Genomic DNA, 25998 nt, shown 5'->3' on the forward strand with positions numbered 1-25998 from the left:
TTTGTATATCCGTAATTGCCAACATCCTGACCAATACCTTAAGATAAATTTCCTCTGCCTCCAGCATTGCTTAATTAAAACTTCTCCAGAAGCATGTGAGAAAGTAGGCACCATTATAAGGATGAAAGTGAAACTGAACAAGGTTCTTGAGACAGAAACTCTGCTAAAATGAGTCTTGTCAGTGACTTAAGGAAGCTCAGAGGGCTCTTCTACTGGAAATAAGATTTTGGGGAGAAATTGTTTTTCACCATCCAGGGAGAAAGGACCCAACTTCACTTGCATGTTGTTTGTCAAAAAAAATCTGGAGGTGCTGTTAATTTCAGTTGAAATGTTGGCATCTCTGTCTTTTCTCAGAGCGCTGCCAGTGGTTGCAGTGGGGGGAATTTTAATGCCGGGAACAATCCCAAACAATTGGGTCAGTTTGCCAAAGTGGCACAAACCACTGGGAGAACTAGAAGCTGTAAAACCAAATAATTTTCAAGTTATTGTTTGAGGAAATGGTTTGCCTTGTTGTCTTATCCTTTTCATAGATTATTGTGCGTTTTCACGGCTTACTTGTTGGACAAAGGCGCATCTGGAAAAGCTGAACCTACCAGGTCTGCTTCTGGCATTCCCATCCCGGATTTGATGTTATTACAAAAACATTTGCTGGCAGCAGGGAAGGATGAAAAAGATGCCAATGTTGGACTTCTATACATAGCCTAGAAGAGAAAGGATATTGTTTCAAGGGTAGAGTGATATAGAACCGCCTGCCTCGTCGTCATTGTTTTGACCGCCTTTCATATACTGATTCCTGTAAATTTTTAAAATTCCATCGTTAAAGGAGTTAAACATTTGCTTGCAGAATTGCTTGAATGATGTATCTTATACATACTACCGTTCACATCTCTTTTATGCATCTCCAATATCCATTATCTTCATAGTGGCCTTCGCACTTGGTTGTAGCATCTCTGTTAGTTACCTGCTCTCTTTGCTCACTAGGCAGAAATAACCACAGTAGACAACGGGAACCCTCTGTAGCCAGCTGGTTTAAAGCCTGGTACTACTAGTGGGACCAGTCCCCAGGATGCCTGGGAGGCTCCTGGTGCCACGCAGCCTGCGGACCACGGCTGCTGGGGATGTGCGGAGCAGCCCCATCTCGTTGGCAGGGTGCAGCATGGGTTCGGCTCCCAGACTGCCGTTAATTGCCATAGCAGTTTGTGGGAGCATATGCCACTTCTCCAGTCCGCCAAGGGTAATATATTACTGCAAAAATCCTATGACAAAACCCTTAATTTGCAACTTTCACATTGTTATCGCTGAATTCCCTTGGAGGTTTTTACCTCGGGAGCACTGTGAATTTACCTGACAGTTTAAATACCTGTGCACGTTTCCTATTGTAATAAGAATGCAGGATGAGAATATGAAAGTTAAACTTATTCTATATGTGTCATTTGGACAATATACACCCAATTTCTTGGTCATCTGTTATTGCTAAGGAATGAAAAATGACGTGTGCCTCTGCCTGCCATGAGATCCTCTGCCGAGATCGAAACACTTTTATTCAAGCTCATAAGCTTGGATGTAAAGAGAAGCTAATGTGACTAGTATAGTCGGGTAGCTAGGATGGATCACCCTGCTGCTACAATAAGAGCTTGTGCTCTGATGTCAAATGCTGCCCGGTGTGGACTTGAGCAAAACAAAGCAAATAAGAAAATAATACACGTTGACCCATATTGGTGCCTGGGAGCACATATTAGTCAATTTGTAATAGTGTCACTTCCCTGAAAGAGACGCTACCAGTTTAAAATCAGAATATCCATCAACATGTCTGAATTGTATTATCTGGGTCTTAGTCCTCTTGCATCTTACTTCTCTGCCTTTTTTATTTGCCCTTGATCTGCCTTGTATGGCTTTAGCCATTTCTGTTCCTAATGTTGCTTCAGAGAGTGCTTTCTAATGCTCATCACTCCTGCTGCTGTTATATTGAGAGTATCGTAGCTACCATACTGTAGATAAAATATTTTGGGTTTAGTCATTGATATTTACCATTTATCCATAATTCCTGCTTACCATTTATCTGTAATTCCTTTGTGCCAGAGATGGCACAAAGGTTAACAGGGTATTATATCATCTCCTCCATTTGGGAAAGCTCTTCCACCCTCCCGGCTGTAAGAGCAGCTCTCCATCTAGCGTGGGCTAAATGCAAAGTGTCTGACCACCACACGCTTACCATAACTGGCATGCTAAAAGAGGAGCTCTGTCACTTCCCTTCACCAGTGGTCAGCAGAGAAACTAAGAGCTGACCTCCCAAAGGTAGTAGAAAAATCTGTATCACAAAAAGGACCTGAAATCTGCCCTCCCAAATTCCAAGCTGTTTCCTTTCTCCACCCTGGGCCCTCTTTTCTTTCAAAAACCCATGGAAATTACATACTTTGAAGCCGTACGTTGCATTAGAGGCTTTTTTTCCTCGCTATTGAAAGCCTGGCCACAGCTGTCTCTCTGTCCAAAGATGCTCAGTTCAGCTGTAACCATTATCGACTATAATAAGATTTTTGGCTTCTCCATCCAGGCAATAGAGATTGCATGACCCACACAATAGGTGTAATTATTGTCAGGATAGGTTGCTGAGCTAGCAGCCTTCCCAATGATTTTAGCCTTTCTTCCAAGCACCTAAATCATGTAGATCACAATTACTTAAATATTAAATACTGATTTTTTTTAATAATAGTTTTACAACAACAATGCATCACCTGATCTGGGGGGGGTGGTTCTTTTTTTCCCCTGGATACAAAGATTCTTTAATGTAGACAGACTCTTAATTACAGAAATATTACTGTGCTGGGTGCCAGGTCCAAGAGCCTTTTGCTTCTTTTTCTCTCTGCACGCCTGCTGGGTGGTCGTTTCTCCATGGTGGAGCTGTGGTATCTGGGGATGAACACCTGTAAGCATTCTACTGTCCTGACTTAAAAGGCTCTGAAAGTTACTTACTGGTGCAGCAACTAGAAATCAGGAGGTGCTGGGGAATACTGCTCTGCGTGCCCGTCTGCTGGTGTCTGGTCTTTGAGGCTGTATTTCTAGCCCTCTCGTGAGAGAGCCCGCTTTTTCTGAATGAAAGCAATGGAGAGCTATGAAGGGTTGCAAAGGATCTTCGCCGCAGCTTCAGATGTGTCTAAATAATGGCTCCATCCAGCACGCGAAAGCCCTGTGGTCTCAACACTGTAAAATATACGTGGTCTCAACACTGTAAAATATATCCTCTCCTGTTCTGCTGTGTCAAAGTGGGAGGCTCTTGAAAGGACACCGTGGAGGGAATGCATAAATTTTCAAGTGACAAATCTGGGAGCTTTGTAACAGTGTGTGGGTTGGTTTGGGTTTTTTTTGTTTTCTCTCAGTGATTCTCCAAAGTTGCCATGTCCTTATTTAACAAGAGAAATAGGAGTCTCTCGTGGGAGATTCGAAGTAGCTTGGCTTGGCATGATGGCGTGCCAGGGAGGGCACGGGTACTTTCCAGGAGCAGCTAATAACTTTAAATTCTCCTTAGGCGTGATGCCAGGACAGAGAGATTTTTCCTCAACAGAGACACACGGATGGCTTCCCCTCGATTTCCGGCTGTCTGCTTGGGAGATGCCTTGGCCCTGTTTGCAGAGCAGGAGTCTCAGGCTTAAAACTAGAGCTGGCTGGGGGTGTGTGCTTTAAACCAGCATGTAATCTGTGCCAAGTGGGGCATTTCAGGAAAGCTGGGTAACTCTGCTCATGGATTTGAGTTGATTCTGTCTAATTTTGACTGGGGAAAATAAAAAAGAGCATTTAAAAATGTTTAAACCTTTTGAACTTACTAGCAATGTGACTTTCTTTCCTCATTTAAAAATGAGGTTTACTTTTAAAAATGAAACAATCTGTGTGATTCAGAATAAAACTTGGGGATCATTATTCTGTTTTATTCTTTCTCAGCCTTTCCTTTTCGCCATCTTATTTCTTCCCACTGAAACCAATCTTTTTTTCCCTGGAGTTTTTGGGTCAGCCAGTACCAACAGACCTGGCTTGACTTCAGGCAACCTCTGTGTCTCAGCTCTCTGCATCTAAAATAAGGAAAAATGATTCTGACCTACTTTGTAAAGTGCTCAGAGATCTGCAGAAGAGCCACATTTTGCAATTTTAAAACATGCATTTGGTCTTTACGGATGTTCAGTGGTTTTTCCTCCAGGTGTTTGTATGGCTGCATTGCCGTGGTTTAGGATGACTGCGTTATCCATTGGCAGACTTCAGGCGACAGCATGTGCTGATGGTGGTTAAGCCTCCTCCTCTATGTTCTTTTCCTGAGAACACCTTCTCTATTACTTCATTTAACAGTACTTTTAAATCTGTATTTTGAAGCATATCTGTGAATATCTCCTTCGTCCTGCTGTCTTTTAATTAACTCATCCCCACTGCTGTTTCTTATTATGCATCTCTGATACTTTATTAATTAACACACTGTGCAGTATACTGAAGAAGTTGGTATCTAAGATGCCATAAAAGATGAAAGTGTTTATCACTGAGAAACAAAATAATGAAGGCAAAAGTTGTGTTTTCATCTGCCAACAATGACAAGCAGAATGTCACTGGAAATGTGATTTTTTAATTTTTTTTTTTTTTTCCTAAAACAAACTATATAACTGTGATATGTGAACTGTGGTAAAACTGAACATTTCTTTGGTATGGATGTATTTATCACTATTACTGTGTTGATACCATCTTTGCAGTGTTACCTGTGTATTTATGAGAAGCCCAGTTCACAGACATGCACTTTATCTTGAGGCTTCAATTGCTTGGGCCACTCCATCCCATTTGGTGATGGGTATTTGACTGAGTAAGGATTTTCTTGAGCAATCTTTGCTTTGCCAATATCTCAACTCCTTTACTGTTCCTATTCCAGATAAGTTGTTTTGGTGGAAGCGTTTTCCATCAATACCCTTCAACCTGCAAAATTAAAAAAAATCTCAGCTTTTCAGTGAGATAAAGTTTGTGTAATACATTGTAAACATCACTTGCCTTTCAGCCTGTTGTAGTTGTTTTTTTTTTTAAAATCAGTTTAAGCTTGTTCGAGTGGTTGTTTGTTTGTTGCTTGGTTTTGGGGTTTTTTGGGGGTTTTTTTAATCCCTCTACTGACTGGTTTGTTTGTTTATTTTGCTTTTCTATGATATTGGTTTTGCCCATCTGTTTAATCTGTGACCCTACCCAGGCATGCAGACTGTGCGTATCGCAATGAGTGCTCTGTGCAAAAAAAATATAATTGTACGAATCCCTCAGGAAGCTTGACATGAAGATTGAGTGCTCTGTAAGGGCAGCGATCCGACTGGAGAGATTCTCTTCCTCCCAGGCTCCCCTTCCAGCCACGTGTATTTCCCACTGCCTTTCCTGGGCTCTCCCCTGACATAGGCCTTTTCTTCTTTCTTCTTTCTTTAACAGGTGGGCTCTGCATTGCTCAGTCCCTGAAAATCCCCCAGGATCGCAAGGACAAGACCATCGACTTTGATAAAATTATCAAGCAGCTCCTAGAAACTCCCAATGCCAGGGCCATCGTTATTTTTGCCAATGATGAGGACATAAAGTAAGGATGACTGAGGGAATTAATTGATTTGTGCTTGATAGCTATGCAGAAAAGAGAAAGCAAATAAGAATATGAATAATGAAGTGGAAATGTCTGTTGGTAAGAGCAATGGGGGGATGTCAAGTTTATGCTGTGGAGGGTAGCGCCAGGTACGGAGGTGCTGCTGTTGCTGCCCTGGCTCACATGGTGCCCCAGACCATGCATGGCAGTAGTGGGAGGACAGGAATGTTGATCAAGGTCTGGAGGCTTTTTCTAGCGTAAGGTTACTCAGGCATTGGAAGGCGGACCTGACCTTACCTCTCAAAGAGGCATTAAGAAGATGCCCCTCTCTCCGAGCTCATGCTACTATGTATTACTCATTAATTCAGAGTCTATTTTACAGCAAATGATGGTTACTAGTGATAAAATGTCTTGGATGCTCAACGTTGAACTACATAAGGTGCTCAAGGTTTAATCACATCCAACTCGCTCATAAAATAAGATAAAGAATATTTTAAAAGTGTGACTCTCATTTCTCACTTGCCCATGTCCCATATTCTCTGTCCAGAATTTTAAATTAGCTTAAAATTGTGATGGTACTGTCAATTGCTGAGAGGCTTAGCTCTACAAAACGAGGCACAGAGAAGTTAGGATAAAGTTTCAGTAAAGTCAGTGGCAAAACTATACATTTTAGTGGAATCAGTATTTCAGTCTTAGTATATAGGGTGAATTAAGAGAGAGGTCCAATCTGTGCTGCATAGATCATGATGCAGTGTGTTGCGAAATTCCTGAGCTCTGTTGGTTACAGGAATATGCTATTTCTGTTCATTCTGTTCATTGTGACACACCATTTTCCCCCCAAAATTATATGTTTAAATGAAATTAATTTGTGATCAAAATGTTCTTTTCTGCAGGCAAATCCTTGCAGCCGCTAAGAGGGCAGATCAAGTTGGTCATTTCCTATGGGTGGGCTCGGACACATGGGGCTCCAAGGTGAGCCCGTTAATTCAGCAGGAGGATGTCGCTGAGGGAGCCATCACCATCCTGCCCAAGCGAGCCACCATAGAGGGTAAGGGCTCTCTTCTGCTTGCCTCTCTTTCTCCTGCTTCCTGAAACGCTGGTGGTACAAAATTCATCGCCCATAATTTTTTCTTGTATGTGTTTTTTGAATAAATGTGTACAGACATACAAAGACTATAAAGTACATTAAGTAAGTCTTCATCTCCTGAAATTTTCCTAAATGTCTGTGTTCCTCATCTGAAAACTATACATTATTTCCACAGTTGAGAAGCTACCAGCAGTTATTTATTAAAGGCATGATTTCAGAGCTTATATTAAGCTGTGGTGATATGACAGGGCCTTTATCACTTAATAGAAGGTAAACCAAAATGATCTTAACATATCATGTATATACACAGGAAGAGAAAATCTTTTGCAATTTATGCATTATCTCTGAAGCAGCGGATAAGTTTTCTACTGCAGAAGTAAAAATTCGTTTTTAAATCAGCAGTTTCCATTTAAACTTAGCTTAACTTTCATTCAGATCGAGCACTGGATTTATTTATACATATTGCTTGTGTGCTTCACAAATATATGTACTTGTACATATGCATGTGTATTTAAAAATTATGGGAAACTTTTTTTACATAATCCCTTCGTTTCTCAACATTTCTTTGTGTTCTGAAGTGTTTGTTGTCTGATCTTTCCTCAATTTGTTATGCCTTTTGTCTATATAGATGCTTAACTATCCAAATAGCTTCCTCTGGGCAAACCAAACTAGTCGATTAGAGTCCTTGTTCTCTATAATATGAGAAGTTCTTTACAAGGGAGACACTGAGTAAAGAAAACAAGCTTCTCAGCTGGCACACGACATTGTGTCGGGCAGGGTCTCCAAAGACTCCTTGAACATGTTGCCCACATTAAAGTAGGCTCTGGTGTCTTCACTCACTGGAAAACCAAATATTTGCATTCATTTTTACTGTGTCTGTACCTCATTAGTTATTCTTCTCAGGTATATAATATGCTTCATCCTTTTACATTTTTTAAACCCTGGAGGCATTTTCACATGTTATTTCTCCATAAATACGTAAAGTTGATAGACAATGAAGTGTTTTGTTTCTGAAAACCAGGATATTTTAATAATCTTTTCATACTGTCTGTATTCGTCCCTGAGGGTTTTTGACACAGAAACAAAAAGTCTGCCAATAGTACACAGAAATAAAAACTTTCTAAGTTTGTTTGTTTTAAAATATTTTCCTTCTATAATACACATTGGACATAATGAGAAACATGAAGTTTGCCTTTGGACACAATAAGCGACAATAACAGAGTGGAAGGGTTCAGGTATAGAAAGGCAGTTAAATAACAGTTACAAATATCAGCATATTTAGAGTATCTGAAAAAAATTATGTCCATTGAGCCCACAAATATCTTCTTATTCAGTGACTATATTAGCCTATTGCCTGAAAGTTGGCTAGTTGCATTTTGCACTTGTAGTCACGTAGATTGCATGATTACTTGTTTGTGATGCTTAAATTATATTTTGCCTATATATATAATCGTGTTCATTCTTCAGGAGCAGCTGCCATACAGCAGATACATATTTTGAGGTCCGTGAGTTGCATGTTACTTTCCAGGAAGGGAAAAGCACTCAGCCAGAAGTAGGTACTGTACTTGGTATGAAAGGAGAGGCAGGGCAAAGTGTCCCGGAATAGCAGTTGCACTGTCAATAGCAAATGTTTCCTGGCTGCTCTGTGACCGCTCAGAAAGGTTCAGGCTGGTTCTTACCTTTTTCAATCCCGTTCATCCATCCCTAATTGCCATCTGTATCTGCCATCTGCTTAGTCCTGTTAGGAGGAAGAGTAAAGGGATGGTTAAGAGCGCAGAGCAAATTCCCATTCTCCTGAAGCAGTTTTCCAGAACTCAACATTTCCCCTTTCAGACTGATCCTGTTTCTGTTTCATCCACTACAAGAAACATCCAGTGAAATCTGTTACTTACAGAAGTAAGTAATCCTTAGGTATTAGCATTTCTTTGCTTAGTGAGGCTGTTATCCGTATGGATTGTCTGCCTTTCTTGCATTTAGACTGCTGTATGTTGGTTTGTTTTTCTTTCTGTCGTTGTAGTAATTTCATTTGGCTATGAATCCAAGGGAACTGGAAACAGACATTTTAATGTTCTTCTTTTATCATCCAGCAATGAACATCTGCTTCCTAAAATTTAGTAATGCATTTCTTTTGATGAAGACATAAAATAAATGAAATAAGAAGCCTTGATTTTTCCCTATAAATTGATGGAAACAGACTAAATGAGCAGAATGGAATTCAATTTGCCCCGAAGGACCGTGTCTTGAGCAGTATCCCAGCCTCGCAGTCTCCTTTTTGTGCGGTGCTGTGCAGCAGTGCTGCCGCCTGCCCCTGAGGCTCACGGGCTCCAGGTCAAGGCAACAGTTAAGCACCAACTTAATTCCTGCTGGATTTGGTGAGAACTTCTTTATTAGTCATGAATGAGGGGGTTACCTTTATTTTGCTCCTCAAGAGCATCTTCCTTTTTTTTTTTTCCCTTTCCTTTTATCACTGTGTTAAATGGTATATGTAATATGTTAGAAAAAGATTCCTAACAAACTTCACTGGAAACAGAGAGCACCACAGGTCCCATACCTTAACCTGAAATATGTGATACTCCTAGCCTCTTCTCACGCTTCAGGGAGAAATGTTAGGCTAATAAGCCAAGAAATGTTAAATTGCATTGAAAATTAATGTGCCTGCATGTTCAAGTGTACATGGTACGCTTTGGATTATCAGATTTTTTTATGTCTGTAAAGCTCTTGGTCCTGTAAGTCATAAACTGAAACAATCATTATATAGAAAAAGGCATTTTTCAAATAACTCTTCTCCCCCAGCCGTGACTCTTCAATTCAAAAACAGATGTGAAACACAGGTGTGTTGGTGTGTTTACACCTATGTGCGTATATACCATTTGAAGTTCCTATTTTTGGTAACAGTGGGAATATCGCAGCAGCCTCTGACTCCAGCGGGAGTCTAAAGTGCTCAGTTTCTTGTAGAATCAGGCCCCAGATACGCAGTTATTTGTCTTGATACTTGATGTCACTCTTGGGACAAAATTTTCTTTGCCATAGTCCCATGGGGTGATTTAGGAAATCATTACATGAACTGAATTCATTCATCTTAAGTCAGTCTTAATATAGCCTGATTGTGTTTGATGTAATTATGCTGAAAGGATAAAGTCGCATCTTATTTGCATAATGGCAGTAGACAGTGAGCCAGAGGAAGCGCACACTTAAATAGTAATCACTTCATGAAAACTTGTGTTTGAAACAAGCTCCATAGCCAACTTAACCAAGTAGCAACGAAGTTGAAAGGCTTTGAGAGGTTTTCAGGACAAAAGAGCAGAATGTATTTATTTTTAGAACAAGTATGGCAGCAGAATATTGTATTCTGGCTGTTGTTACTTTGAACTCTTCTAAAACAAGGCTGTCATGGTGTGTCCTCATGCTCACAGAAGATTACTAAAACTTCAGCCCAGTCCTGAAACTCAGCGTATGCTCTGAGGAACAAGCACAGTGCGTTGCATTGCGGAACTGCAAGTACCTGTGCTTATGGATGTAAGAGTTTGAAGTCGTATGCCTTATTTTGAATAGTCTTTTACTCAGAATATATCCTTGTCACATTTTTGTGAAAAGGTGTAATGTAACCACAGAGTGAGTGTTAGTACTGGAAGATGAGAAAAACTAAACAGTTTAAACAACAGACAAAAGATGTGTTTTCTAATTAAAGTTTTAATGGGATGTAGTAGTAGTATTATTACTATTATATTCATTTTACAGTAATACAGAAATGATGAACATCTGTGGTTCTGCATGCATTTGACATACATTAAACCAGCAACACAACAGAACAAAATCTGCAGAAAATCTTTCTTCTGCATAATGCATTTGGTGGGATTTTACCTACTGCTGCTTTGTTCCCCAGAAACCTTTCTTCTTCTTCATTGTCCTGAATAGAAAGATAAACTTTTCACATGGGAGAGATTCCTGTATCAGTTTGGTGTTGAAGAACAGAAAGAGTGCCCGGCTAATCATGGGAAGGGTGAAATGCTGCGAAGAGGAGCGAGTGTGAGCTGCAGGAAGATTTCAGGCAAGAAAAAGCAGGCTATTACGGAGTCATTATGTGATCAGGATCGTGGTAAAAATGGGAGATGTTGAGGCAAGTATAACAAGTCCCCAAAATTTCAAGTGCCAGAGGGAAAATGGAAGCACAGTGGAAAATGAAAAGAAAGGTTGACACTTCAAAAAAACAGTGTTTTGTTCTTGCAGTTCAGCTGAGCTACTTGCCTTCAGACTAGCAAATTACTGTACATGGTTGTCTTTTCCTTAGGCAGTGATAGTCTGAGAGAAAGTTGTTCATTTGTTGCAGTTTTCATTTGAAGTCCCAGAAGCTTTGTAGACCATCCAAACCAGCAAGAAACAAAATATGGAAACACTCCCTAGATTCTCGTGGGTTGGACCATCATTCCAGCTGCGGACTTCCCCAAATGAGGGCTGGGATGAACTGCAACCCTGTTTCTTTGTAGATGGAAATGAATTCTTCCACACTAATCTCTTTAATCACAAACTGACCTTTAAGTATTCCACTGCCACTTCACCAGTTCATGTTTCAGTAGGTTTAATAAACTTCAGAGCATTTCCTCCTCTTGTTATCACTACTGTACCCAAATCTAATTATATGTTTTAACTGCCTGGGGTAGCTCTCTTTATTACACCATATAGCTGTATATAAGTTACCTAGATCACCTTCTGATTAAAGATGATAATACTACCGGTCCAGACATCAATTCCAGTTCTCCCTAGCAGGCAGTTTCAAAGTCAGGAGTTCCTAAATCCCTTCCCTGGAGGAGAAGCAGATCTTTCTGCCAGTGATAAGAAGATACCTGTGGCATGAGAGATCAAAAAGCCTGATCTTTTTGGAGCAGGTTTATGCAGTACTTGCTGAATTCAGTACAGAAAGCTGTAAGACAGTGCATGTGCAGAAGATTCTCAAGTCCAAGGAATGGAGTCAGGCCAGGTGGTCTTGGGTTTTGGAATAAGTGTCTTTCCCCTTTTTGTTTTTTTCTTTCCCATTTTTTCTTCTAATCTAAGCAATATCTACACTTCAGATTTTAAATTTGCTTATATCGGTCTGTAGTATCTATTCAGATTAAAAATGGCTCATTAAACTCCTTCAGGAGTGTGGCAGTAGAGAGCAGGCATGGTAGGTAGAACAAGAACATTCAAGATGTTGGTTGGACCTTTGAAAGGTGGCTACAGCTCTCTGCATGGCAGCCCAGCAATATAGTTTTATCAAATCCATTGTCACAGCTGAAATGAGGATATAAGCAGCCTTATTCCTGCAAAAATATTCCTCTCGTGCAACTCCAAGATTTATCCTTCCACCGTTGGTCCCATGCAGACCCCAGGTGAGGTGCTCAGAGCTTGCCTGGGCATCGTAGTCAAGGTGACATCCCTTGGCTTCCCCTCCAGCCTCCAGCCTCTCACTCAAGGCTTAGCACAGGAAGAACAAATACCTGGTAAGCCCTTGTTAATACCTGTTAGTATCTTATTAAGCCCCACATCTGAAGTAATGAAAACTAGTATTTTCAAGAGACAGCAGTAATTTTGGATGCTCTTTTGTAATCTACCCAGTCTGATACACTGAGGTTTGCAGGATCTGTAGAAAATATTGAACACCTTTTTAGGAAATAAGAATCATTCAAAAGACCAAGAGATAGGACTAGAACAGAGATAACTAATTTCTGAAAATCACAGCCATATTTTCAAGGAGTCCAAATGCCTCCAGTAGCTCTTACAAAGTTTCAAAAATAAATATATATAATTTCCATGAACTAAAAATGTCTCTGTTCAGGGATATCTTAGAAATTATTTTCCTCTTAATCTCAACTGTAAAGAAGATGAACAACTATCTACTTAACTCTTGCTTTCTGTTGTTCCTATGCCTCTCTTCTGTGCGAAAATTTTCAAATTGGGCTGTTATACTGTGGTTTGTGTTGTTAGCAGCCATGCTACTGACTTAGCACTTTCAGATATCTGGTTCTTCCTCTAACTTTTTTCTTTTAAAATAGTCTTCCTTATCTTTCTTACTTACATGTGATCTGTTTTCATGAACACCAGCTCACAGGGAAATGAAACCAAGGAGAGGAACCACTGTAAGAGAAATAGAGAGGCTAAAATATATATATGATGTTAATTATTTTGAAAGTCTGGGAAAATGCTTTGCCAACGAGGAAATAAATATTCTTTATGGTCTAAGTTCAGAATTTGATGCAACTAAACAATGGGATTCAACTAGATTTGATTAATGATTCAATTCCAGCAAGCTATGGATGTGGCCAAGGTTTGCAGTCCCATGAAGCTCTCAGCTATGAGGTTAAAGGATGGCTCAAATTCAGCACAAGGAAGTGCATAGCTATTTAAAAGAAAAAAACAGAAACGTTGCAAGTGCTGTAAACCTCCATAACTGTCCTTGAATTTTTCAGTTGTTTTTCTTCCAAATAGATGGTGAATCATGTTTTTAATATTTTGTTTTTATTTCCAACAAGAGCTGATTTGCTTCTTTTTTGGTTGGATGGTATTAAACCCCGGAAAAAAACAATGAAAGGCTAGTGATTTAAGAAAAAATTAGAATGAAATTATATCTCACTCTTTAGAGGCTCTCAAATATTTTACCTTCACATCCCCAGTCAAGCAAAGGAGCTCAGGATTCATTTTCCTCTGTGTTAAGAGAGAGTATTGAATTTTATCCAACGTTAATAAATACGGGCACTCTGTTCTGTGTCTAGCTATGGCTGCATTTACCCCAGGATGTTTCTCTGGGAAAGATGTGCTTTGTGTAGCACTTACCCACCTCCTCCCTGAACAGAACAGAGCAGCCTTATATCTCATAATAATATTTGTAAAATGATCAGGTTTGGATTCTTTTTGTTTACAGCCTGGTTCAGAGTCTTCTACAGTGCTCTGTTGTTCTCAGGTTTTTTCTCTGTGTCCCTGGGGCACAAGTGTGTGCTTTTAAGAGAGTAAGCGAGATGGAAAGATCTGGCTCGGGGGTTTGGTTCATGCCGAGCCGCAGGGCTGCCGGGGCCAAGGGATCGCTGCAGCCTCGCCGTAGCAGAGCCCATGGACACCAAAAGCCAGAGGGGACACCCATCATAAGGGAAAAAATGTAAGAGGAGGTAGCACAGATCATCACTCCCAGAATTTACTCATTCTTCCCATTACTGCCCCTGAATTTTCCTCTCATCTCCCTGCCACCTGACCTGTTTTGCTTTCTGCACTGCTGGAAAGGCTTCAGTGTCAGCGGATTTGTTCTTCCTCGGCACCTCCAGGCTGGCTGTTTGAGAGCCGTGGGACCAGCTCAGCAATCTTCCCTTCCCTGCACGGCCAGCAGTGGGCTCCAGCGCCTGGGAGGGGGCACACGAGCACGATCGTCTCTGGTTTCTGGGGTTTTACATAGTGTAATTACAACCAACAATCAGGAAATACACTTCAAGGTTGTTTGTGTCAGTAGCTTGACAGAGCGACTCTGGTTTTGACACTATCTCTTACAAGCAAAGTTTGCACGAAGGACTATATATCTAAACATTTATTTGCATTTTTTCCACCATGAGTAAATTGTCTTTAGCAACTTTGGAATTAAAATGCTAAGGGTGTTGTGTGCTCATGTTATTAAGTAAGTAAATACAGAAATGTATCATCTGTTAAGATAGGTTTGTTGTTTCATCCTATACATTTTGTCAAAAAGATGCTTTCAAATGGAACTTCGTATTTTTTATAGAAAACCTGTTAGCTGGCCAGCTGCAGATGAAGGAAGAACTTCCCTTTTTGTTCTTCTATATCAGTCACGCAGTGTTTAAAGTCATTCTACCCGCAAACTTGTTGGGAATGTATCTTTCCCAGTGCTGATGAAGCCGTTAATTGAATTTAAATTAATACCGCGGTTACCTGGGAGTCCAAGACACACTCACAGCCTTGAAAAGTTTATTGCGTATCGATTCCAGCTGGTTGAAAAGCCACTCTTGGGAGTTAAGATTAGCTTTTATTCCTCCTGGCTTAGTGCTGAATCTCATTGCCTCTAGCCTGTGTATGTACGGACTCATGCTACAGGAGTGCAGCGTGCAAGGACGGACGGACGGACGCGTGCACTGGGCCGGGCGGTGGGCTGCGCTGGGCGCTGCCAAGGTGAGCGTGCTTTAGCTGGGGCGCTTAGTGAGCCAGGCATCACACCTCGCCTGTCTGGTATGCTCTTTCGTGGGCTGCTGGTTTGAAGCTTCATGATGAAAAGTGTGGTGCGGTTAAATGTTGGCTTAAATACCGCTGCACGGTGCTGCCCAGTCTCCTGAGATCAATCAATATGGTAATGCTGGAGATTCAGGCAAACAGGCTCTATTCCCTGACTGTCGGCAGAAACTGTACATTCACTGTGGTGTTGCAGTAGTGATACAGTGCTTAACTTTAAAGGGTTGAAGCGAAGGCTTTGGGGAGAGGTTTAGTAAGTTCAGAGACAGTAGCTTAAGGGTATCATTATTTTTTAATATGCAGATATAGAGAAGTTAAGAAACACAATTTTTGTAAAGTTTCAAATTAATGTTATTTTTGTAGTTTTCTTTCAAGGCATTGAAAGAATGCCTTGACGAAGGCATTGAAGCCTCTGGGGTTTTTTCTTTTGTTTAAGATTCCCTGTAAGTGTTAGTCTCTGAGAAATACAGTCTCAGCTGTAACCTCTGTTCTGTTGCAGACTCAAAGGCAGTGCCCCATAGCGCTCCAAACCTGAGCTCCCGTGAGGCAATGTGTTTAGAAAAAACACATAGCATTGCAACTCAAAATGTAAACTTCTACATCATTTCAGTGTAGAACTTTGCTAAAGTTACACATCTGGCTGTTTTGTGGTGTTCAATTATTGGAGTTCTTTTGGGGTTTCTTAGACAGTTTGAAGGTGTAATCTTTTTAGAGTATTAAAGAGAGTTATATGCCACTGCTCAGTGCCAGACACAGCTCATAACCACAACAGCATTAACAAGAAATTTTATCTCGAATGGGGTTTGAACCAGTACTTTTTCAAATGGCGTTGCTGCTTCATAGCAAAGAAATTAGGTAGAAAGCTCTAATTGGACCATAAAGAACCACTGTAAAACAAAGATTTAGGGAGCTTTCTCTTTGGCCCCTGGAAATGAAATAAACTGCTGGCCCAACCTACAAGAGACCTGGCTTGCTCAAAATGGAGGTACTTCTCTGATGGGAGCCAGTTGTTTTTCATTCTGTGGGTATACGTGTCTCTCTCGCTATTTCTGTGTTTTGTGTATTGCTCCCAGGGCTTATGTTGGCATTTTCTCTTTGATATTCATATTTAACTGTTATCTCAGGACACTGGAGATTGTGTGGGTGGTTGTTTTGAGAGAGGGAGATGTGTACACACACACACAAACTAGAATGGCTGATGCTGTAAGAAGAGATAATTCACAGAATAATATTTAGCTATTGATCACTGTTCAGATATATCATCAGTGGTCTTTGTTTTGGAATACCCTGAACTGCATCTTCTGAAGAACAATTTGCCTCTCAATGATCTAGCACTGAAGTTGTCTGAGCTGTCTGTTGGACACATTTGGGCAGAGTATTTCCATCCAGAAAGGAAGAATTTTATTTTTAGAAAGCCTGCTATCTTTGTGTGCCAGCTCCTGATCTGCATGTGATCTGGTAGGAACCTCCAAGCCTTCCTCTGCAGGTCTGCTCTGCGCAGAAGGCGGTAGTGGGTATCCGTGATTAGAGAGGCTTCACGGGGGAGCGTTTCTTCCTCCACACAGCAGACAGCCATATGCTGCTTTCCAGTGTTTTTGCAAGGCAGCAGAGCCAAGGGCAGCTTGGGCTGGCAACCAAACTTCCCATCCTTCCAAGGGGTGTTCGGCAACACGTGGATAGCACGCAGCAAGCGCATGAAGAAGGCAAATGACTGTTTCCTATGCAACACCCTCAGATTAGGAAATCCTAGTGTTTTCTAGTGCTGTCAGTCTCTGCTTCTGTGCAGAGATTCAAGCCTCATGTGTTGATAGGAATTCATTTTCTGTTTGTTAGTAATATTGTCAGGATTTCCAGGATCTGGGGAGCGATGAAGCTCAGGGGACCTCACCGGACCTCGCATGAGTGAGGCCCTTCTGGGCCACTGAAGCAGAGCTGGCTCACGGAGAATTATAACAAATAATGTCTTAGTTTGGCATGCTTTTTAGGCATAGAAACAGAAGTCAAGAAAAGATTCTACCACCTTCTCCCACACCCTCAGAGCAGTTCTGGCACCGATACCACGCCAAGCACAGCACTGGTTATTGTGTTTGCCTCCTTAACTCAACCGGCCGAGGCAGGGAGCTGAGAGGATGTTCTAGCACTGAGCTGAGAGCACGAGCGGTTTCATGGCTGAAACAAAGGAGCAGGAGAAGGGAATTAGGGAGGGTGGGCGGTGAGGTGTTCCCGTAGTCCATCTGAAGCACCACACCCCACGTCTGCCAGCATGGCAGGGTCCACATCTGGGGCTGCTTCTGTGGGCATGGGGAGGGAGAGGGAAGAGCTCCCCTCTCCCCTTTGTGTAAGAGTTGCATCTTCCCTGGTATTTGTTACACTGTAATTTAAGAGGTTAACGCATTTTTCTACTTCACAGGAAGTATATTGGCAGAGTATTTGTTTTGCCATTTATATTTCAGGTATTTTTCACGTAAAAAAGGAATTGCAGGACCTTTCCGAAATAAACTGTTCCTGCTTTAGGTAAAGATAGCCATGAATGGTCGCAAATATCTAGTTTTAGAAATGCTGTTCTGCAGGAGGGCTGAGAACCACATATTGTTCCTAATGGAACAGATAATTTTTCATCTCTGATATACTGCTTTGGCAAAGCAGAAAGAGTTTAATATAGTAGGTAGCATTTTCAGTCCAGTGCCTGGTGGACTGCCCATAGGTGTTGCAAAATAGGCAATAAACACTTACTTGAGCAGATGGACTGATGGTCTCTCTTAATGTTTGTTCACATTTGTGACGAATTTGGGCTCAAGAAAGAGCTCTGACTAAGGACTTTGGGATTAGGTCCATGGATACTAGGTGACCATTTTCCCTTTACAATTATTACAGTGTTTTAATTTGGGAAGCTTCAGACACTGAAATTGGGGGCAGTGAAACACAGAATACAAATACAACCTGCTTGTGCCATAAGGCAATGAAGAAATAAAAGGTTCAGTCAACAGCCTTTTCTATGAGGGTTATTCTTTGCAACAAGAATTTAAAATAACATTAATATATTAGAAATTAAAATGAAAGAAACAAGATCCCCCTGCCATCTGCTAAGTAAATACCAGCATAGCCCATCGGAGCAGCATCTGTGCAGGGAGAGGCAGCAGCCGAGATGGAAAGCACGTCCTGCTCCTCCTGGCGCTGGGAGCACCTCCCGTAGCATCAGCAGCCGGCACCTTCGTATGGGGCTCACCTCGGTCGTGGAACCGGGCAGGTTCCTGTGTGGTAGCAAAGAGGAGCTGAGATGCCTTGAACCTGCGCTGCCAGCTGAACCTCACGGCATCCAGGAGGCTTGCTTTGTTGTTTGTTGGGTCTCATTTCATTTCTGTGCTGGTCACGCCCTTCCCCACCAGCTGCCTGGAGGAAGAGAGGGCAAGTGCGTATGTTCAGCACTCCTCACTTTTGCTCCTCCAAGAAACTGCACATATTTTATCAGAAATGTCTATTAAGTCTCATGTGTAATTCGCTCATGTATATGAAATCCTCTACCAAGATAACTTTGGCTCTAATATATTTACAGTAACATTATTTCCATTCTGCTTTGTTTAAATTCATACCTCTGAATATTTCTTTATCTTATGAACTATTCCATTACTCTTTACAAATGCTAATAGGTATTAACTTGTCTAATATTTCTTTTCCTCTTTGGGGTCAGTTTTTCTCTGTCCTTCAGAGAAATTGAAAGCATAAGTTCCTAAATTAACATGAGAAATTTTTTTCTTATGGTATTTCTGACTCGTTAACTACAACCTAGAAAGATTCTCTCTCTAGACCACTTAAAATTAGTCTCTGAAATCCTCTATGACTTACTTATTCTTTCTTGTATTTAGCAAGCCAGAAAATAAATACAACTTCACAATCTCTCAGTCAAAGCAAAAAATAAAAAATTTTGAGGCTTTTATTAGAGTAAAATGCAAGCATGGCATCCCTGTTTGCAAGTAGCAAATTAGTATGCCTACATTATACATGAAAAATGTGTTCACTCTAAGTATTATGTATCTGTGTTTTTCTGCCTGAGTAGCTATTGATTACCATCCTAGTTCTTGCCATGGGGATTTGGAGCATCCCGGGAAAGATCTCTGCAGGCTCCAGCTTCTCTGCTTCTGGGGCTCCACACACACAAACACAAACGAATTGCATGTTTCTGAAATGGGCTGAGCTCCACTGGGTAAGACAGGTTTAGACACAAAAATGAATGTGCTAATTTTAGGAAGTGGACAGAGATTTAAAAGGGTTTTCTTGTTTGTTTGATTGGTTTTTTTTCCTCTTAGTTTGTATTGTTAATGCTTGAATGATTATAGGCTTTTGAAAGTAATAGTTTAGGAAATAATACACGTAATAATACACATAATTTCCTTAAGGATGATACAATGAATGCTAAAGTGCCCACTTCACTCATGCTGGGTTTGCAGATCTGCTTCAGGAATGTGTTTTCATTTTGTTGAGTGACTGCATGACAACAAAGGAAATGGAAAATAAGTTAGAAAAAAAATCCTCGATGTAATCACATATGCTAGCTCTTTACTAAAGTGAAGCAGGAGTCAATAGATTAATGATCGTGATCTCCTGGTAAGGATAATAAAACCAAACTTTTTGTCTCATAGTTAAAATATCACTGTAGGATGGTGAAGAACTATGTGTTTGCAAGTGAAGATATCCCTCTGTGCAGTTTAAGGTAATATGTCTTGAAAGTGTAGTTCAGTCTTTGTTTCAGTTACACTACATGGTCCATCCGGAAATCAATTCATTTACTCATGTTAACACAGCTGTAATGCAACTACCGTACTCCAGTTTGCCTCTGAGCCTGCTGCTCCACTTCTGAGTCTGGGGCTGGAAGGTGACGAAGGATGTGGTTGTGGGAAACACCTGCTTGCTGTGAGATGATATGAGATGGAGAGCTTCTGGGTGTCACACTGCCTCTGACCACCTCAAACTACTACTAAAATTAGGGGAAAGAAAGAAAAAGATCTAGAAAGAGAAAGCCCAGGCTGGGTGTCTGAGACTCCAGTGCTCACTAATCCCCTGCAAGGAGCTTTCAGCTGATTTCTGTCCGCCCTCTCTTTCTGCTGCTCCCTCCCAGGCTCCTGTCCGACACTGCCCCTGGGAAGGAGCAGCACTGAGGAATTTTTGGCTGCTTTGCTTTTACAGTGAATTTTGGAGCACCTCTGCCCAGCAACACAGCGCTGCACTGCTGCCCTCAGCGAGGAAGGCTTGCCAGTGACGCCAAGCACTGTGCGTGCTGGGAGATGGGGCAAATTAACTGACATTTTCTCTGCTAGAAAACTTCCATTTTCTTTGGGTGACGGGGTCTTGGGAGAGCAGGGGCTGTTGGTGCAGCCCAAGCCCAGGCGCTGCGTGTCTGCTCCCGCTGCTGGCTGAGCCACCCCTGTGCTGCTATTCCCTGCAGCAGCAACTGCTTTTTGCAGAGTCAAAAGCCATTATTCTCTATTTACAATTCATGCATATGCACAGTTAAGTGGGCCAGGAGCTCCCATATACACCTGGCATCAAGCTGCAGTCAACCAAAGCTTTTGACACTTGTAGTCTTTCCTCCCTCTTAACTAAGTTAGGACACAATTAATAATGTGATTAATCATGCAAGCTATTTTAACAAAGAAGGGCCAGGCAAACTAAAGGTTTCTACTAATGCAATATATAAAAATGCAGGGGGGGGGGGGCAGGGAGAAAAAAACTCTCATACAGCGTGCTCTGTTCTGCTGGTGGTTCAGCAATAGCTCATTGTGCATGGTCCTGATGTATTGATATATCTCACCTTCCAAAAAGTAATCACGTTAGAATTTGTAAGAATGATGTATGAAACAAGTGAGTAGCCTCAAATTGATTATTGCTACTGAAAAGAGAATGGTGTAATTGCTTGTGAATAATGATTAAGCCTAATTAGAGTCAGTGTTTTGCTATGATACTGATAATAGCCACCTGTAGCACCTAGGCTTCAATATATTCTCCATGACTAGGTATGGTGCCAGCATCTTTGCTTCTCTCCACTGAGTAGGATAGATGAGGTTCTTGGCTTTCTTCCAGTATGGCATGTACATGAACATCTGTGACGCAGTAAGCTCCCACAGATATTCTGAAGTGAAACTAAGCTTTTATTTCTATTTCTCTCTCTATTTTCTTTCCTGGGGTACTTACAGTGGTTAACCTATTCAAAGTAGCTCTCAGTTACCCTTGTGATGAGGAAATACTTTTAATCTTTGCTTTCAAGTTTAGTCTGTGTTTCTCAGTTTAATTACCACTTCACGTAGCATAAATTTCCAGAGAAAAATAGTTTAGGATCTAATGGAAGGAGTGGCTAATGACATCTGGAAGTTATTGGTATCCCTTCTGTTCTTCAACATAGGTGTGCTGAGGCTGCCACATAGGCTTTGTTGCAAAAGATATTTGCATGGAAAGAGTCTGTTTGCTCTCTGGCTTCATCCTTTGGTTTGTAATGTTTATGGTTCTGTGATGGTTACGGCCTGCTGCTGTGTAAAGGAGTCAAGGACAACAGAAAAATGATTGGGGTAATGTGGAAAGAAAGGTGTCAAAGATAGGGGGTTTTGTGTTAGTATTGGTAGTGATGCACAGCTGAGGCATTGGGTTAAAGGGAGGCAAAATCTGTGGGGTGACTGCTTCCGAGCAGGAGGTCTGAGTGACTGCTGGCCTCTTCCCACGCAGGTGGTGATGGGCACTCGTGAATGTATGGTGTTCGTGGTTGGAAATGGCTTCTGAGACTTTCCAGCTGCCATAAGCAATCACTTATGTCAGAAACTAAATAGTGAAATAGCCTCTTTGCGAAGGTGTGGGGGTTTTCGGGTTTGTGTTTGGTTTTGCCTTTGTTTTCTGGAAATCTAGTGGATTTATTGGGCCAAAGCTAGGAAGAAATGAAGCCAGGTTAGCTGGGAGCGCATCTCTGCACCTGGCTGATGGCGTAGGTTTTCTGTCTAGTGAGACGGCATCTGGCTGGCAGGGGCTAGGGACCGCTCTGCTGCACCATCGGGTACATGAACCGGAGCACTTCAGAGACCCAAGTCTGTCTTAGAGTAATTTTCAGTGACATAATACTACTTCAGACATTTGCGTTTCTCATACTCTGTTAAAGTTTGCATTAAGCAGTTCACTTACATGGGGCCAAGTACAAAGTTTAATACAATACTGAAGCAACTTTAATTTGTGGAATTAAATTGGTATGCTTTATTGAAAAAAAAAAAAAAATCTAAACTACACCTGAACTCTTTTTTAAGGTCTCTTTAGAATTTAAATTATGTTTTTAGCTTTGGCAGTTATTTAAAATGCTGATGTGTCAATCCCCAAAGAGAGAATACTTGTCTCGAGTATTGCCACTTGAAATTTTGGGAAGCCACACAGATGTTCATCTCCTCATTATGGAAATAATGTATTTGGTTAATGTGTTGGTATGAAGAGAGGGGAATACAAATTATCTTGCAACTTGAGAGCCATTTAAAAGTTTCCTTATGTTTAGACTGCCTTATTCATCTCTACTAAGGCATCTCTGACAAGAGAGGTCCCCCGAATCGGCCGGGTTTGGAAGTGCCTCTGCCAGTTGCCAGCTCTGGCTGAGCCCTGCTGCCCCTTTCCAGCAGCTCTGCCCCGGCCGGTGCTCGGCGTTGGGGCAGCGAGATGCGGGGGGGTCGGTCTCCCCGCAGCAGCCAGGGGAGATACTGTTGGATATTTATCTTCCCGAAAGTTCTGTGTGCTGCTCCTTGGGGACGAGGCTTGCGTTTCTCTGTCGGGTGCTGTGATTGCAGTCTGCTGGCTTCTTGGGCGCATGGCAGAAACACAGAAAAATGAGGAGAGGGTCCGAGCCGGGAACTGGCCAAGGGCACTTGCCTGGTGGTCCTTAAGGCTGGCCAGCATCCCAAAGGGGATGCTGAACTGGGGGTGGGGTAGCCCTGCAAAATGGAGAGAAAAAAAGTAGAGATGATGAGAGGATGAGGAATGGGTGTCTAGAGGATATTTTGCTCCTGAAATATTTAAATCAAATTGGAAAGCTTTTTTGCTTTCCCTAAAAGGTGCAGGGTACTCCAACAGCAAGTACTTGGGGCAATGGGAGCATTTCTGTGCGGGACTCAGTGGCCTCGAGGCCAGCCCCAGTGATTGTACTGTATCCCCCAGCCTCAGAAATCATCCCCCTTATCTTGATCTTTGTCTTTTCACATACAAGTCTGCGCACGTGTTCTGGATAGTACCTTGTGGTTTGATGTGATTAATGTGCACAGTTGGAGTGGAAGCTGAAACTTTGTGTTAGCAGCCTCAGCTGAGAAGACTGTGAGATGGAGGGAGAGAACAGTCATTATATCGCTCTGTCTTACATCCTAGCACACTCTGGCTGGATGGCATTATTAAAGCTGTCTTATATTCAAGAAGTCAGTTGTCAAAAATCAAGGAAGTAATATTTTTTTTTAAAAACTCTAAGAAAAAAAAAAAGGGGGGAAGAATGCAATGGAGTTTTCAGGTAATATTTTCTTAGGGATGTTATCTCAGTGGGAATTTGAAAATAAGATGGGTAGCATATATAGTAGCTTAAACTGAGACATAACTTTGCTGTGCACAGCCAATCATATCGACTCCCCCGGCGCGGTGCATAGATGGCCTCCGTTGTGCCAGTTTATGTATGGACTCCACCTGACTGCAGCTCGCAGCTCAGGCTTCCAAGTGTCTGCCGTGTGTGCTGCTTAAATGATGGCTCTGCAGAAAAGAGGCATCACATTGAATAGCATTTGGAAAGAGCATTGTTACTTTCATCTAGCCAGTGTTACCATGTCAACAGTAAAAAAAAAAAAAAAAAAAAAAAAAAAAAAAAAAGTGGCAACTCTAGATGTCTGGTTGGGGGGGATGTGTGTGTATAACTATGGCTCTGTGAGCGTGCATATAAATTTTAGGATACACAAATATATTTACACATGCTGTAATTATTCCTGTTGACATGGTAACACTTCAGCGAGGCACATGCAAATATATACAGAGAAAGAAAGAAAATTAACTCTGTATATTGAAGGAATTGAATGCAGCATAAGGAAATAACATTTGAAACCCAGTGAATTCTGCAGCCTGGGGCTCGGGCTGCGGCTGCCCCTCGTGCTCCCCACCTGCAAGGCAGAAGCCAGGTACGTCTCAGCCTCCATCGGTACGTGTCTCGCCTTGCTCTCCCACTCCTGCCGTGGGCAGGAGGAGGACGGGCTTTGATTTCCTTTCATGTTTTGTTTGCTGGGAAGGTATAACAATGCGACTGAGCATTGATTTGGGTTTTGCAAGTTGATTTTTAAGTACGCGTGCCAGAAAGGCACAGCCAGGGGTGTGCATTGACCACCACAGGGGTTATTTATGACTTCACAGCTCAGAATTTAGGTCGTGTATCGCAGGATGATGGAAAATTACCTTTTGTGTAGCATCGCTGTTGGTCCTGTTCTTGGCTTGTTTGCGGAATTAGAGCACGTGAACAATGGTGGTGTGGGGTGCGACCTTCCGCGCCGTCGGGGTGCTCTGGGGGGGCTGCGTTGCCCAACCTCGGCCGTCCTCTGCAGCAGCGCCAGGCAGTGACCCCAGCCTCTCCTCCGCGGGCAGCTCTGACCTGCCCTCTCGTTTATTTTGGCATGATCGTTATGTGCGCTGATTGATTTTTATTTTTTTATTATCGCTAATTTTAACCTGTTGAACATCTTCAGGGGTTACTCCAGCTGCTGCATTACAATGTAGAGGGATTTCTGTATTTTTATACTCATTTTAAATTATGCAAGCAGATGACTTGAGTTTAAATGCTTTTAAGGATACGCAATGTGCATTTTGTCTGCTGCTGCTATCAAAGGGAAGAAAACCACTCTCGTGTTCTGCAGTTAGACCTTCTGTATCTCTCTGATTTTACTGCTCTGCATTATTAAAATGAAACAGGCCATCTGTGGAGCAGCTTTTCCCGTTTAGTCAAAAAGGGTGGGAAGGAAGAACTCGGAAAACCGATGGGAAGAAGACATCAATGCCTACAAAGGGATTATGTTAAACAGTTAATTGCAAATGAAAAACTGAAATAACAGCTCAGAATTTGGGGGTAAGTATTATTAATAGGAAAGAGCGATCTGCATCCTGATCCACGGGCCTGACTTGCCACCACTTTGCTTTATGTCCCTGGGTGACACTGTTTTAACTCCCCTTGAGTTTCACTGCTGCCAAATGAGATTAATGCAGAAGCTGGTCTATTTTTCAGTAAAGCAGGAAGCAACAGATAATTTCAAGAAGACTGGGTATGCAAGTGAGAAGGAAAGCAAGCTATTAACTAAGTTGCCTTGTGATAAGTATTTAAAAACAAAACAAAACCAAACCAAACAAAAAACAACTGCTTTTCACTCATCTTCAGGTATGAGGAAAAAAAGAGTACTTAATGGATAAGGTCCTGGCAAGACAAATAGCCCATTTTCAATAGCTGGGCAGCAGGAAAGGATGAATTACTGGGAGAGACATTCTGCTTCTGGATGTATTTTTAAATCTGTTCTGTTTGGCCTGATTCTGGTGATAATCTTTACAGCAGATACAGATCCTCACTCGCAAGAGTAGGCTTATGTGAGCGGCGTTTCCCCCTTGGCTGGGACTCTGCATATAGCAATTCATAAAAAATTATTCATTCCCGCAGCAGGAGTCGTTTGAATAAGATGTGGAGTATTCACCTGAAAGGGGAGCACCGTGTGCATTAAGCAACCCAGGTGACTTACACCGATGTCAACCTGGAAAGTCCCTCTGTGGCTGAAAAGGCAAAAATAATATGCATTATGAAGTCTGCAGTTGTTTGGGGGAAGAGGAGCACAAGCTTTCCTCATCTTCTGCCCTGTAACAACTCTCTCAGTGCTCTGAGGCATGGATTTGGTCTTTGTGGTGTTCAAAAAGAAAGCGGTGGGACCCTCTGGGTTAGAACATCAGCCTCCTGCTCAGGTACGAGGGTGATCCTGGTGCCATCCAGAAGACCATGGCAGCAAGAGAAACTGGAATGGGGACGAGCTCCTTGTTGTGTGTGTCCAGTGCCTGCTGCAACAGGAAAATTGCCTCCTTAGCTGAGGCCTCTAGCTGGTATGGCAATTAAATAACAAATAGGAAAAATAAA

General features: G+C 41.9%; 1 protein-coding gene across 7 annotated transcripts in view; it reads left to right on the forward strand.

Annotated features, from left to right (window-relative positions):
• The window catches only part of GRM7 (glutamate metabotropic receptor 7), a 309745-nt gene that overhangs the window by 157196 nt on the left and 126551 nt on the right, over nucleotides 1-25998 (forward strand). For all 7 annotated transcript variants that reach the window (XM_029996035.2, XM_029996040.1, XM_029996036.1 and 4 more), the window contains exons 3-4: nucleotides 5431-5572; nucleotides 6466-6620. In XM_029996035.2, coding sequence (XP_029851895.1) covers nucleotides 5431-5572; nucleotides 6466-6620 — 297 coding nt within the window. The remainder of the gene's footprint in view (nucleotides 1-5430; nucleotides 5573-6465; nucleotides 6621-25998) is intronic.

This window comes from Aquila chrysaetos, chromosome 20 (genome assembly GCF_900496995.4).
Source record: "Aquila chrysaetos chrysaetos chromosome 20, bAquChr1.4, whole genome shotgun sequence".
Classification (NCBI taxonomy): Eukaryota; Metazoa; Chordata; class Aves; order Accipitriformes; family Accipitridae; genus Aquila; species Aquila chrysaetos.